At 37.4% G+C, this 14,521-nt stretch overlaps 1 protein-coding gene across 11 annotated transcripts in view; it reads left to right on the forward strand.

The window, feature by feature from the left end:
• Positions 1–14,521, forward strand: part of lig (ubiquitin-associated protein-like lingerer) — a 44,647-nt gene that overhangs the window by 3,402 nt on the left and 26,724 nt on the right. For 9 of the 11 annotated variants that reach the window (XM_073090472.1, XM_073090477.1, XM_073090480.1 and 6 more), the window contains exons 2-10: positions 4,677–4,834; positions 6,093–6,167; positions 7,203–7,325; positions 7,895–8,021; positions 8,875–9,024; positions 9,636–9,718; positions 11,284–11,343; positions 13,373–13,495; positions 14,332–14,514. In XM_073090472.1, coding sequence (XP_072946573.1) covers positions 4,721–4,834; positions 6,093–6,167; positions 7,203–7,325; positions 7,895–8,021; positions 8,875–9,024; positions 9,636–9,718; positions 11,284–11,343; positions 13,373–13,495; positions 14,332–14,514 — 1,038 coding nt within the window. In that variant the 5' untranslated portion in view covers positions 4,677–4,720. The remainder of the gene's footprint in view (positions 1–4,676; positions 4,835–6,092; positions 6,168–7,202; positions 7,326–7,894; positions 8,022–8,874; positions 9,025–9,635; positions 9,719–11,283; positions 11,344–13,372; positions 13,496–14,331; positions 14,515–14,521) is intronic. The other 2 variants (XM_073090479.1, XM_073090483.1) reach the window with 1 other exon arrangement.

Here is a 14,521-nt window from a genome sequence, read left to right on the forward strand (position 1 = left end):
AAGCTCCGTTTCCTTTGACTATTGACACGCTCGTTATTTATAATCAATCCGTCCAGTGTTTGTCCAGAGGTCGAAATTTAACAATTTCTGTTTATTAGAATCTATTAGATTATAGAAGTTCTGCCTACCTAAGATCGAAATTTGCCTATACCTAGTTATTGTGTGAAGAAATTGTCAAATGTTGATTTATTATAGACGAAATGTTGGATGGATTAATTAGTAACAATTAAGTGTAAAACTTCATGATCATTAAAATATCAGTGTCAAATTTCAGTCAGTCAAATTTCGATCTTTGGTTGACGAAACAAAGGATAGATTGATTATTAATAATGGCGTTAGTGTCCAAGATGAGATGTGCTAGCTAACGTAGCGTTAAGATTCCGTTAATGACCCACCTGAGAGGATTACATGCTAGTGTATTCACTATGAGAGCTATAAAATTATGGTGTGCATTATAAATATTCATTTTCCTTCAAGGTAAAAACTCCCATATAATAACATCCTCTACCATTTTTGCCTTGTATTCTCATCATGTTTATGATACTAGTTTGTTCATGATTATAAGGATCTGACTTCTCTTTGCATTTTTGCAAACATGCAAATTTGGGTATTAAAGAAACACATATTTTGGTTATTATTTCAAGTTTTGATTTTTTCTCAGGAAATAATTATGAATTCTCATTTCTGAATGCTCTTATCTACCCTTTCTGATACTATACAATGTCGTTGTACGAACTATGCCATCCATTTTAGATAGTAATACATATCTTGGCAATATGTGCTATCATAATATTGTCTCATTAATTTTGCTTCTCAGTTTAAGCATGTTATAAAGCCTGAACCTATCCATCCAGTTCGGCTACTTTCAATTCCGATGGATTTTTGTGTTATGACGTCATTTATCAGCATCTTCCTTATTGAATCAGCGCCAAATTAAACATCCTTTGCACATGCAGTCGAGCCTTATTCAATAGTGAATCTAATTCAGTCCTGATTGAGCCAGTTATGCATCCAATGTCACAGTTAAACGCATCGTCGACCTCTTTGTTGCGTAAGTCTTGGCAAAATGGCCATAATTTGTATGTGAATGTAGTAAAATGTACTGGAATTCTCTTAGTTTTTGGGTAGTTTGTCCTGTGGAAGTGCATTTGCTGATGTATGTTGAGTACTACCGGAAAATAGAATTATCATCAACCCATTACTGTCCCACTGCTGGGCACGGGTCTCCTCTCATAATTAGAAGGATTAGGCCATAGAAACTAGATTATCTTTTTCAAAAAATGATGGTTATGTTTATCATGTTTTTCATTTTGAAAGTCTCGGAATCAAAATTATATTGAACGAAGTTATTTCTACCCGTTTATTTCTACAGCTTAAAATAAATTTGTTAATATGCGATAAAAACTTGAGTTATCAAAAAATTACGAGGAAGTAAAGCAGTTCTTTGACTTCGAACAAAGACTATAAAAATTGCAACTGGTAATATATTTTTTGTACAGTTCAACTTAAGAGTATTTCTTTAAAATTTAGTTCGATCCTATGTGATTAAGTTTTTAATCCCACGGATCCAATATTGTTTCTAATTTTAGAATTTATCACGAGTTTCTGTAGAGAATTTACGTGGGATTCGTGATAACTTTCGTCACATGAAGACGGAACCCATATCTTTAGGGTGGGCTGCTAAATTCCATGCCACAGGAATGTGATGGTTATTCATGATCATTTATTCCTTTGAAGATTTAGGGTTTGTTCCATCTGATGACTTCGGCTAACTAATTCGTTTGCCGAAGGTGGCTGACTCTGAGCGTTGTTTACGATAAAGTCTACTGCCACCCACGGCGAGTTGTATCAACTTGCTGAGAGCGCTGTTGACTCCGCCGACAGGAAAGTTCAGAAGACCCGCGCTTACCGAAGGGATGTAAACAGTCAACGGTCAATTTTTGACTGCGAATACACCTGATTGGGAGGTGCCTTCAAATTCAATAACAATTCTCATTCTTCACTCTTTTCGTGCTACCTTATTTTCTTCGTGATGTGAAGTAAGTCACTAAACATTCTGTACGTTGAAATTTCTCAGATAAGTGGCTTTCGCTTTCTGATCAATTACCGCAATTACTTTTTGTTAGCTTTCCTTTGTTTGTTCTACAAACATTTACCGTTGTGTCTAATCTTTATTACTTTAGCACATAAACATTACTGTGATAGCTAAAGAGGACTGCTTCACATAGTTTTCCACTTTGAATAACGATTGCCGACATTTACGATGTTGCACTGATAGCCTGCTAGTAAAGTTCCGGATTTGATTTTAAAGTTATTGCACTATAACTTTGAAGATATGTAATTGCCTTAGCACATATGCTACTATTGGCATTGACGATTAGTTTCTTGAAGACTGCATTCATGTTAAATCGCATTTTCGCGTCTAAAAGTACCTTAGATCAACGTATGCTTGGTGTTACATTTTATCATGCATCTAGCTTTGGTGACGATGCAGAAAAGTAGCTAAACCATTGATTGCCCATGCTGAAACTAACATGTCTGCTGGGGCTCTTCATGAAGAACACCACAAAAAAGTTACACCTCATTTCTCTATGACGTTTCGAAGCCATGTGAACCCAAACTAACACTTGACAATTTACGTTTTGACTGATTGATGAGACAGTAATCTCGTTTTGGAAATAGGTATAAACCGCTGTAACCACTCATCAAGTGAAGACTTGAAGAGTGGTTGTGATCTTAAATATTCCTTCAAATCTATTGGTCTTAAGAGTCATGAAGAGATTAACGACTACCCAATTCCACGTTGTTTACCCATGCGACTATAAACTTTTAATGTATTGAAATAGTTTATTGCTCTTCATATTATCGTATGAAGCCACAAGTCTTGACCGTAAAATGGATCAGTTCACAGTAAGCTTTATGAGACATGCGCCAATTAGTATGAATGGCTTAGTCTACATTATTATTAACAAAACATGTTCTGCGGGCAACTTTTTCTGCAACTTGTGCAGGTTTGTTTATCTATTCCCTTCTGCAATCTTCATCGTTTTAGAGTATGTCTTATACGGATTTGAAAAGTCATTTAATGACCCCAACTATTATAAGATCTCTGTTAAGTGGTCATTGCGAATGACACCAGAAAGAATCACTGGTGCTGGCCAGTGATACGTTTTCAGAAATTTGTTGTTTTGTGATATTCAAGATCGCAAGCGAAATAACATAGATCCTTCTAAAAGATTTGAGTCGTAGTGACCCTATCCATTCTCAATCCTACGTCGCACTTATCAACCGAATATTGAAATCGACATCTCCTTTCAGAGAAACACTAAAAATAAAAGTGAAAATAAAGCTTGTGATTCTTATAAAGAATCTTGGAGAATGATATCAGCGCATCATAACTCCAGGTCAAATGTGCTCACGTAGTGGTAAAACCTAGGTAATGCAGTGTTGTTCCATTTTCCAAACAATATATTCTGCAAGTGATTATCATATTACGTAGAGTCCTACGGCATCATTCCTGACATCTCGAAGCATTTACATATCGAAAGATCTACACTACATTCAGTTTGTTCGAAGATTTATTATTATGTAAAAATGTTTCGGTTGAGTGACATAGTTTGTGGATTACAGTTGGATGAATTTTGGCTTAAAAATAATTTTGCTGTTTTCTCGTCGTTTGATCATAGAAAATTAGACATGAAGTATTAGTAGTCTACTAGGAACGTTACGGTCTTTAGGCTCATTGGAAGCGTAATCTCTTTATTATTGCTTTTGCTTGATTGATTTTTTTGCGCAAGTTCAAGAAGGAACTCAAGACCTTTTCTGTATCTTGAGAAATATCTTCATCTTTGTTCTATGAGATGCTCTTGTACAAAATTTCATTTTCTGGTTGTAAATGTGCATGACTAGTGAGTCAATGTAGAGTTGTATCAGTAAGGCACTTTTGTTTTTTTTTTTCTTAAAATGTAATACATATTATGTTAAGTCAAATTTAATTATTATAATAGTTTTTTTGGTACATTTGTTACATTTTCAATTCGGTGTATTTCGCTATTGAAATCAATTTCCTCTTCATTTTTATGTAATCGTACGTTAATTCGCTTTGAAGGTTGTAATTGAGATTGCATAGTATGCAGTATGGAGCTGTTGCTTCAAGGTGACTGGGAGAATCGAACGGCCACCTTATCATTATTGATTGGTGTAAATAATTTAGTTGGTTCGATTGGAACAGCTGACGTAACGGTCAGATGTCGAATTGTATTCTTTATAAAGTGAAGATGTCCTTATTGTTACTAAGAATAGTTCGGCAGTAATGTAGCAATCATAGGAATTTAGATGGTCCACTTTAGAGATGCAATGTGATCGTCTTTACACGAATTCTTTGTACGTCTTCATCATGATCAGATGCTGCTTGCTGTCCTTGTGAGCTAAGTTAGAAGGCGTTATCTCTGCCTTACAACATCTTTCAAACTAGAGCTCCAGAGCACAATATAGCTGTTAGATTCAAACTAGAAAACTTTGTAATATATCATATCAAAAAGAACATATTTGGCTATACATCATTAGTTTACTTCTACAAAAATAATAAACGAAACTTCCTCAATTGCACGATATCCTATTTCTATTAATGAATTTTATTTAAAACATGTATGTAAATGTGTTGTTTTTTGTTTCAGCTGCTTGTAAATAGAGGCTGTAAATATAACATTAGAAGATAAAGATGAGTTTGGGTGCGCGCGCCACCAAGGGTGGTGCGAAGGGGGGGAAAGACAAGCAACAGGACAAAACCAAGGCTACAGACAAACAGACTCCTAAGGAGAAGGTCAAACCACAAGTGAGTACTCTTCATCATCATCAGATTCTTTGAAATAAAATAATATAGAAGGAGATGATACAGTCCATCTGATCGTAAATAGTGAATGTTGCCCATGGACATCTTTAATAAACCTTCGATAAGATTAGATACCTAAGGTTGGTCACAGACGCCGTGCCACTCTTGAGTACTGAGCTGAAAAGCGTCGGAAAATTATGTCTCCCTTACCACAACCTTCAAACCAGAACAAAGCAGCGCTTAACAGTGCTGTTATTAGTCAGAAATAGGTGTGGCGTTAATGCAACTTGAGTTGATAACATGAGAGACGATTATCTCAGCCCTCAAGAGTTCCAACGTATTTGCGATTAGCTTCAGATAGAACCCATGTGTTATAGGGATTGCTTACAGATGTCCACGGGTGGCAGGTTATTATCAGTGGCTAAATACTTGTTTCCTAATTAAATCTAGTTGGGTAGGTGACATTTCCATTAATATCTTCCTGAAAGCCATTTTAAAATGAGTGTAGCCTTTTCCAACATTGCCCTATACAAATAGCCAAAACTTTACAGACGAGTTTTATATTTCATTATTGGCGTATTTACGAAACGTGGAAAATTAAGAAAGATCTAGATGACTATGGATTTATTCCTAAAAAAGTGCAACATCATTACGTTTTTATTGACCGTTAGATGTGAGTCAGTTTAGTCAGAACCATTTTTTGTTGTACAAAGAAGTCACTTAATTATCTCCGCTCTTAACAAATATTGTTTTCCTTGTAGTTCCAGTCAATAATTACATAAATGGTTCATGCTACGAATTCTTCATTGAATTCCTAATGGTGTAATAACCGTATGTTAGTGTTTATGATTGTGTGTATGTGAGATATGTAGAAAACTTTAATAGCGTGTTTTAGGATTGCATGTGGCGCCATCTTGTAACGCAATGTCGCGTTAATGCTAAAAATCACTTGAAAGTTATTGTAAAAAAAAATTATAAATTGGCAATTGTTTTGAAATAACAGATAGATAATTTTATTTAAAGTCATCACACAGATATCATATATTTTGAAATCATAGATATCAAAATTTCCTTTTTTATGCAAAAAAGCTTAATATTATAACCACTTTAGCGATACACCAGAGACGGTGTTGCAGTTTAACGATAACTAAATAATAGGGAGCGACATACGGCATAAGTTTAAGCAGAGTGGGTTATTGTTTTATAATATGTCTGTAATTATATTATGTAGTCTAATATTATTGTTTTTGTTTGTTTCCAGGCCACCACAGAACAACTCCGAATGGCAAACATGATCGACCGTAAAAGTGAAGACATGTGCGACGTACGGAGAATGGTGAGTTATTGTTCAAAATGATCTTTCACGTGATGTGTTGGTACGACTAAATGCGGCCCAAATAAAATATATTTGCAAAACTCCTGTACTGTTCGGTACAGGAGTTTTGTAATATTTGACACGAACAAAAATAAAAGGGTTTCCAGCTAACCAGAAATATAAGTATACAAAAAGAGGCTCTTATTTCTGTTACTTTGCCGTCATTTAAGTCTTGAAAATACCTTTTAGATGTCGGGGTTGAACCCTTAGAACCCCTACCTGGGTTCTCTCTTGTCCTTAAGAATAGTAACACAGATTTAATGAGTCATTGACCGAAATACTGTTTTATTTTGCGAGTTTCTTACAAATGCCCTTGAACATGAAATCAACGTCATTTCAGTTATTATAAATGAAGTGCTAAACACACCACACTTAAAACAGTGCGATGTCTTTCAACAAGTTGAATCGCGAGAAACTCGTCTGTGAATTGGATCCCTTAAGTTTTTTCATTCACTCATTCATTCAGCCGTGGGAACGCCCGCTACACAATGGAGGTCGATTCGTGTCGTGTACAGTTTAGATGTGTATTAGCGATAGTGCTTTGTTTTGGATTTCATTTACGCACACATGATTGTGTACGATATAACTAGAATGATTGTATGGTAGTAGTGCCCACGGTTTCGCCCGCATTTTAAAAAAATAACATGACATACATATTATTGTACCTTTTTGGAATTACAGTGGCGCCATCTGTCGAAAAACCTTCCACAACAAATGCTATAATTGTATCAATTTCAAGGAATTCATAATATTATTACAGCTGTAATACCTATAAATTGTTAAATGGACGGTGTATTGTTAACGCCGTCTATTTAAATGACTATAAAATATAAACACTGATAACTAATTTCAAGGATTGGAGGAGGAAGAGTGTAAGATACGCTCTTCAAAGTGGGAGACACCAGTGCTTAACACTGCTGTTATAAGATAGAAATAGGAGTATTGACAATGCCTCCAATCAATCTCTAATGTATTATGTTATCTACTTGTCTCCAGGTGACCGAGTTAATGGAGATGACGAGACGCACAGAGGAGGAGGTGTGTTCCGCGCTGCACGACTCGGACAACGACATGGTGGTTGCCTGCAACCTGCTGCTCGAGGAGAGTCAGCGGATACAGGTGTGTGTGATAGGAAGTGATGGTATGGAAACCGTGATGTCCAGTACAGCTGCAAGTCACTGCCAGGGTCCGTCCTGTCGGTCCGTGACATTTATAACTGATTTCCTGCTACCTCACAAATGTGAAAAGTTTTGTTCGCTTTCAGTGACAATTTGTCTTTAAGATGATCGAATTATGTGTGTCTTACTTTGATATCTAACATGTGGTCCTTGTTGCCAAAAAGCATGCCGATTCGTCTTTTGGAAAAATCAGCAAAAATGTCGTAAATTGGCAAAAGAATGCTCCAAACTTACTTTCCAAACGGCTACAAAAATTATCATAGAATTCTTATAAGAGATATACGATTTCACAAACTTTACGAAACACTAACGTCTTGTACTTTCCACCTTTCTTTCATATTGAAAACCAACTAGGGTCGCAAGACATGAGTTGTCTTTTCAAAGGTGTAAAATTATGTAACTCAAGTACGTGTAATATTTTATCAGGATTTTAGGTAACTAAAACTGTATGTGTACGTAATTGTATGTTTTTAAGAAAGTGATTAAACACGCTGTACACGTCGTTTCCAGGGCGAGTGGATAACAACGGAGAAGAAGAAGAAGAAGCCGCCGCCGCCGGCGGGCAACGGCGAGCTGGAGCCGCCGCGCGACGCCCGCGACGCGCGCGACCCGCGCTCGCGCTCCGGACCGCGCCCGCGTGAGTTGCACATCATATTATGATGATCTTATTGACGGCATAGATTAGTAAACATACTTCTCCGCCTTGAAATTGAATGAAGCCACAAACGACTTATTAGTAAGTTCTTTTTTTGAATTCTCAACAAATAAAAAACATTTTTAGAGAAAATTTATGAATAAGTAACTAATACTGCGTAATTTACATAATAAATAAATAATTATTTCAAATATTTTAAGGACATTTTAGCACGGAGACGTGGCAAAACTTTTTTACGCAACTATTTCAATTGTCAAAACTGGGAACATTTTCTTGTTAGGAGTGAGTAATCTTTACTAATCTATGATTGCCGGTCACCGTACCGGACTGAAGCGCAGAGGGTTTGAAAGTGGTAGACTCTTTGTGGTTCGATTCCGGAGTCATCACCGTCACAGCTCTATCTGCCTCATAACAACGGCGTCAAACGCTGCTGTGTTCTGGTTTGGAGAGTGTGGTAAGAGAAACATAATTTTCCGAGGCGTTCCAACTTGGTCCTCAGGGGTAACGGCGCGTCTGTCGCCGACCTCAGGTAGGAATGTCTAATCCTATCTGGGGTTGATTACATATGTCCATGGGCAGTAGTAACCATTCATCAAGTAGACTGCATGCTCATTTGCTATTTAAATGTTATATAACAATCTTACACGTAACCTGAACAAACCTAAATTCATGTAACCTTTAATTTAACCTAATCTTTTAGTTCTTATAATCTTAGTTGTGTTGCTAAGTGTGACACGTCGAATTCAGTATGTGTTGGTGTGGTATAAGATATTCAATTTTATATGTGGAAATGGCATATTATCTCGTATGATAGAAAGTGTAATTCCGTCGTCAGGTCGCGGCGAGGGCGAGGGCGGACGCGGGCGGGGCGCGGCTCGCGGGCGGGGGGCGGCGCGCGGCGGGCGCGGGGCGGGGCGCGCGCGGCGCGGCGGCACGCGGCCCCGGCCCGCGCGCGACAACGACTGGGGGGACGCGGACCACGCTGGTGGGTATTATACTCACGCACACACGCACGCACGCAGGCAGGCATGCGTGTACATATACACACATACAGACACACGTATACTAGTAGGTAACTTTAGAGAGGGTGGCGCGTGATAACGACTGGGGGGACGCGGACCACGTTGGTGGGTATTATATGCACGCACATACGCGCAGGCATGCGTGTACATATACACACATACATACAGACACACAACACATGTATACTAGTGAGTAAATGTAGTGAGGGTGGGGCGTGGCGCGTGACAACGACTGGGGGGAGGCGGGCCACGTTGGTCAGCGCTAACACACCCATAAAGACATGCATGCGTGTACACACATACACTTATACTAATAGAGGAGACGGTAACGAGTGATGAGATGCGGACCGCGCTGTTAAGCCCGCTCGACATTCTCGCGAGAAAAGCACGAGAAACGAGAATTTGGAGAGGGCTTTCAACACATGCATACGCACGCGCATGCATCCATATACATTGTACATAATAAACACACTGATACTAATGGGTAATTATTGAGAGGAGGATTGCGAAGAAACGTGGATAAGCCTTTATCACACTACAGATACAATTCTTACAACAAACAATTCTTTTACAGGCGGCAACAACATCGGCGACTCATTCCCAACAACAGAAGACTGGGACAATGAGGAGTGGTCAGGATCGTTGTCAGATACCAAGGTAAGAATATTTAAAATTACTTCTAGTTATCAATACATATGAAAATAATACAGACATTGACAGAACCAATGGTTGCAATGATAATATTGCGTTTAATGAGATTTGCTCATGGCGCAAGCTCAGTGAGACCTTCGATCAACAATTGTACTTAATGACAGATAAATACTGTTAAGTGGACAAAATTAGGGTTAATAATTATGTGTGACAATATTTCACATTGGTACGCTCAAACGATAAATAACATTTTTTGACATTTGTGGTAACATAAGCACGTGTCACTATTTCTTAAAAACATTGTCCATTTAATTTTGATAGACCCGTTGATGTTTTTAGGGTTCATAGTAACAAACAGAATTTGGGGTCACTAATATGCTGTAATTTCGTTTGTGATTTTATCTAGTAATTATTGATCGAAGGTATCGCCATCTTTAATTCACTGTATAATATAGTTATTTAACGATTAAAAATAAATGTTGGAATATAACACGTGTATAAAGAGAAACGATCATATATGTTTAGTATTTTTATTAAAATGCCGATCTATAATAAATTATTATGTATCATTACAATTATGCCCTGTTACAAACATCAAACTTTATGACCACTCAAATATAGTGACATTTTATCATAATACATATATTGTTAATCTAAAATGTATATAATTGTATTTTCACAAAGTTATGCTAGTGTGGTTATGATGTTTGATTCGATTTTAAGAAATTACTGTATCCCATCCTATGTCCCATAGTATCAATGTGTGTTTAAATAATTCATACGAGTTCAACATATTATTATAGTCGAGTGTACTAGACGGTTTGTTATCATACGTTAGGGTCAATAGTTTTTCGTTCAGGCGTCGTAAATTATGAAAAATATATTTAAAAACAAGAATTATATGTACCGCTTTACTTTATGGCTCCTCCGAGATTTCGACGCGTATTCATTTGAAGAGTCTATGGTCAGATCGCGTGGGCGGGGCTTCATTACACGTGCAAGATCATAGACTGCGCACAATTTCCACTTTGTTCTGAAGTTGTGTCTAATAATTTGTCTCCATAAAGAATATAATTTAAAGTGGCGGTTGTATATTTTATTTGATTATATAGATAATAAAATACCTATGTGCTCACTACCTACTTTCTCACATTATAGAGAATAAGCGAGAGATTAATAGAAACGCCGCCATATTGAATTATATTTATTAAGACAATTTATCGGAGGTATTCCAACTTAGAACTCGAGGGTGACAACGCATCTGTGGCCGACCTCAGGTAGGACTCTAATCTTATCTGGGGTTGATTACAGGTGTCCAAGTGCGGCAGTACTCATATTATAAAAAGATATGAATAGCCAACGTTAAAGCCCGTTCCACATTCTCGCAAGAACGTATCGCGATACGAATCGGGTCTACATTCTCGTTTCTCGCGAGAATGTGGAGCGGGCTCAACGCCTACAAATTAATCGCGTAGCCGTCCGTGCTAACTTTCGATGGCTTATTCAAATCCGGAGGGGCGATAAAGTTCGGTGGTGCACAGCTACGGGTACTGACCGAATATATTTTATAGGTGTTCACGCCGAGCGCGCCCGCCGACCCCGCGCCCGCCGCCCCTCAGGCGCCCGCCACGGTAAGGGGTCACACCGCTATAAAATATATTTTGCGAGCGTATCTCTCTTTATATCATGCTCCCCCGAGGCTCTGTTCGATGTTTGCTTATTGTATCAATGTATGATTGATTCGGTCGTACGTTCGTTTTTGATTTGTTTGATTGTATAGTTTATTTTTGAGAAGTAAAATGTTGGCTTTGTTGATTAAGTTGAAAATTAATTGCGGAAACATATCTTATTAGTAATTTTCGAATTATTTGATAATTTTAGCATTGATAAAATACAATAAGCAAATTTAAATTAGTTCTTAGAGTCAACTTTCACGACAAATTTAGTATAAATTTCTTAGCTGAAATGGTAGTTGATTGGTAGATGTGATTTAGATGTATCCTATAAATATAATGGCTGAAATTGCTTCAAAATTTGGAAAATGTTAAATAAGCAGTATATCATTTTCTATCAATAATCTCTCTCAAGCTATCTCCCGTTATTACTTACTAATAATCAATATATCTTATTTTTACCTGCTTTAGATTGAAATTTGCCATATAAAAAAAGTTACATGTCCATCTTTGGTTGCTAAGAATTAACTATAACGTAGATCATTACAGCTATAATGTAGATAAGAAAGAAAAGCCAAAAAGTTAGCATCATTTTTTGGTTCACTGATAGAGTTAATCGATTTGTTCAGTGAACGGCTCATATAACACATTCATTCCGTTCTAATCATGCTTCGTGCCATATTTACTATTTAGAATGTGTAAATGTTTCCGGCATTTGGCAATAGACATTGTACTATTTAGAAAGGAAAGTCGTATGTGACCGCGACCCTTTTCTGTTTCGTTCATTCATTCAACAGAGCCTTGTGGGACCATATTTGAATTATTTTTTTTGAAAACGTAAATAATTGTGATTCGATTATGATTTAACAGTAGTTCTCGCGTGCATGTTTGTATGCTTTTTAAATGAAAACAAAATTTAAGTACAAGCGTTTTTGTGGCATTTTTTTTATAATTGTTTAACGTGCTTTAAGTAATAAAAGGTTTTTTTTTTGTATTTAGTGCTGTTTTAAAAATAATAACGCATTAATTATTTATTCACATTATTTCGAATATATTCCAATATTCATTATAATTTAATTCATTTAACAAGTTTACATAAGTTCTCATCTTTACGTACGGTACTAGTATTAATTAACTGGAAATATAATTACGCTATTATTAGATTTTATTAGTTTTAATTAACGGCGTTAATTTTAAGATTTTTATGATTTGTAACTAAGCTAATGCAGGTGTTTTTTATTTATATTAACCTAAACGTACATTTTTGTTATTATAACCCCAAAAACAGATTTTTATCTGATATTCCTTCCCTATTTCTTTCATGAGGTATAATATAACCCATTACAATGACAATAATATATAATGAAAATCTAATGAATTTATTAATAACTGTGCCATATATAAATTTATAATAAATGGTATACAAATAAGCTGTACTTTCAAAATAATTGTTGTGTAAAAATACAGTGTTGAACAACATGTACATGTGCAAGTGAAACGAATACAAAACAAAAAAAAACCGTTTAAAAAAATACATTCTTATTGGTACATATTGTATATATAGATGGATAGTATTTTAATATATGCGTAACGTAACGCCCGAGCGTATCCATTACCTTAGCCCCTTCCACGGCGCGACTACATTCTGCTTTGACAATCATTGCAATAGGCATAGATTAGTAAGGATTACTCACTCTTAACAAGAAAATGTACCCAGTTTTGACAATTGAAATTGTCAAAACGTGTTTGTTATTAAAAAAATGTAGTTTTTAGATCATTTACGAATGAGACGATATTTCTCCGCACTTTTCTTCGATTTTTTGGTTTCGCGTAAATTATACCATGACAGCCATTAAGTGGCTGACACATTTGGCAACCGTTTAAGCCATTTAATGACTTCCTTCAATTACAAGACGGTGAGATATCTATACTTGTCTATGGCAATAGGGCAAATGTTAACAAGAAACATACGTTGTAACGTTGCCAGGAAGACTGGGAGTGTCAGCCGGAGAGCAACGGGCCGACGGGCGCGCTGGGCGGCGAGCACATCCCCACCTACACGTACCACAACACGCAGCACCACGCCATGCACCACCACGGGATGCGGGAGGTGAGCGGGCACACTATTGTAATATCTATCTAAATGTATATAACTCAAAGGTGACTGACTGACATAGTGATCTATCAACGCACAGCCCAAACCACTGGACGGATCGGGCTGAAATTTGGCATGCAGGTAGATGTTATGACGTAGGCATCCGCTAAGAAAGGATTTTGATCAATTCTACCCCCCAGGGGATAAAATAGGGGATGAAAATATTACTTCGTAACGTGAGCGAAGCCGTGGGCAAAAGCTCGTGTAGTAGTAAGATGTGGTTGTATAGAGACACAATGTTAAAGAGCTTGCTTGTGTTGCTAAGGAATTGCATCGGAAAGTATGCATGTTGATTTTATTAAATTTTGGATTTATTTGTTAATTTATCGCTCATTAAGTCATTACATTTTTCATACAAATATCTTATTTGTTATTATTAATTGAAGCTAGCCAGTGGGCTAGCTTGTAGTGGCTGGCTTCGAAACCATTGCTTAGTGTACATTCGCAACGCTCAGGGAAAAAGATTACTGCCGCGTTCTATAGAAATAAGTAGGAAAAATAGGTCGTCATGAATGTACGATAGTCTGTAATATTTTTTTGCAGGAAAAAGTCCTATTAGTAAATTTTGTCGCACCTTAAAAGTGCCGCCCGCAGGCACAGAATAAGTCGAAAGTTGTTCCTAAAGAAAATAGTACATATATATTATATTACACGAAATAGTTGTTTTATGTAAAGTTGTTTCGCTTCCCAAAAGTGATGGATGGGGTGAGTCGTCCATGCTACGCCTCCTGCGGCACTTGTCCCGTACCCACAAGCAACGCAAACTTACCCTAATGTGTATTATTATCCAGATGAGCAACTCAACGTCGAACCACACGGGCGCCGCGGTGACCGCGAACGCGACGAGCGGCGGCGGCGGCGGCGGTGGCGGCGGTGCAGAGCTGCCCGCGGAGCCGTACCGCGCGCATCCCGCGCACCACCACGCGCCGCACCCGCCGCACCAGCCGCACCAGCAGCACGCGCAGCACCACCAGGTACGAA

This window comes from Epargyreus clarus, unplaced genomic scaffold, assembly GCF_041222505.1.
Source record: "Epargyreus clarus isolate Ecla_fem2 unplaced genomic scaffold, WU_Ecla_fem_2.2 ptg000032l, whole genome shotgun sequence".
In the NCBI taxonomy this organism is placed as follows: domain Eukaryota; kingdom Metazoa; phylum Arthropoda; class Insecta; order Lepidoptera; family Hesperiidae; genus Epargyreus; species Epargyreus clarus.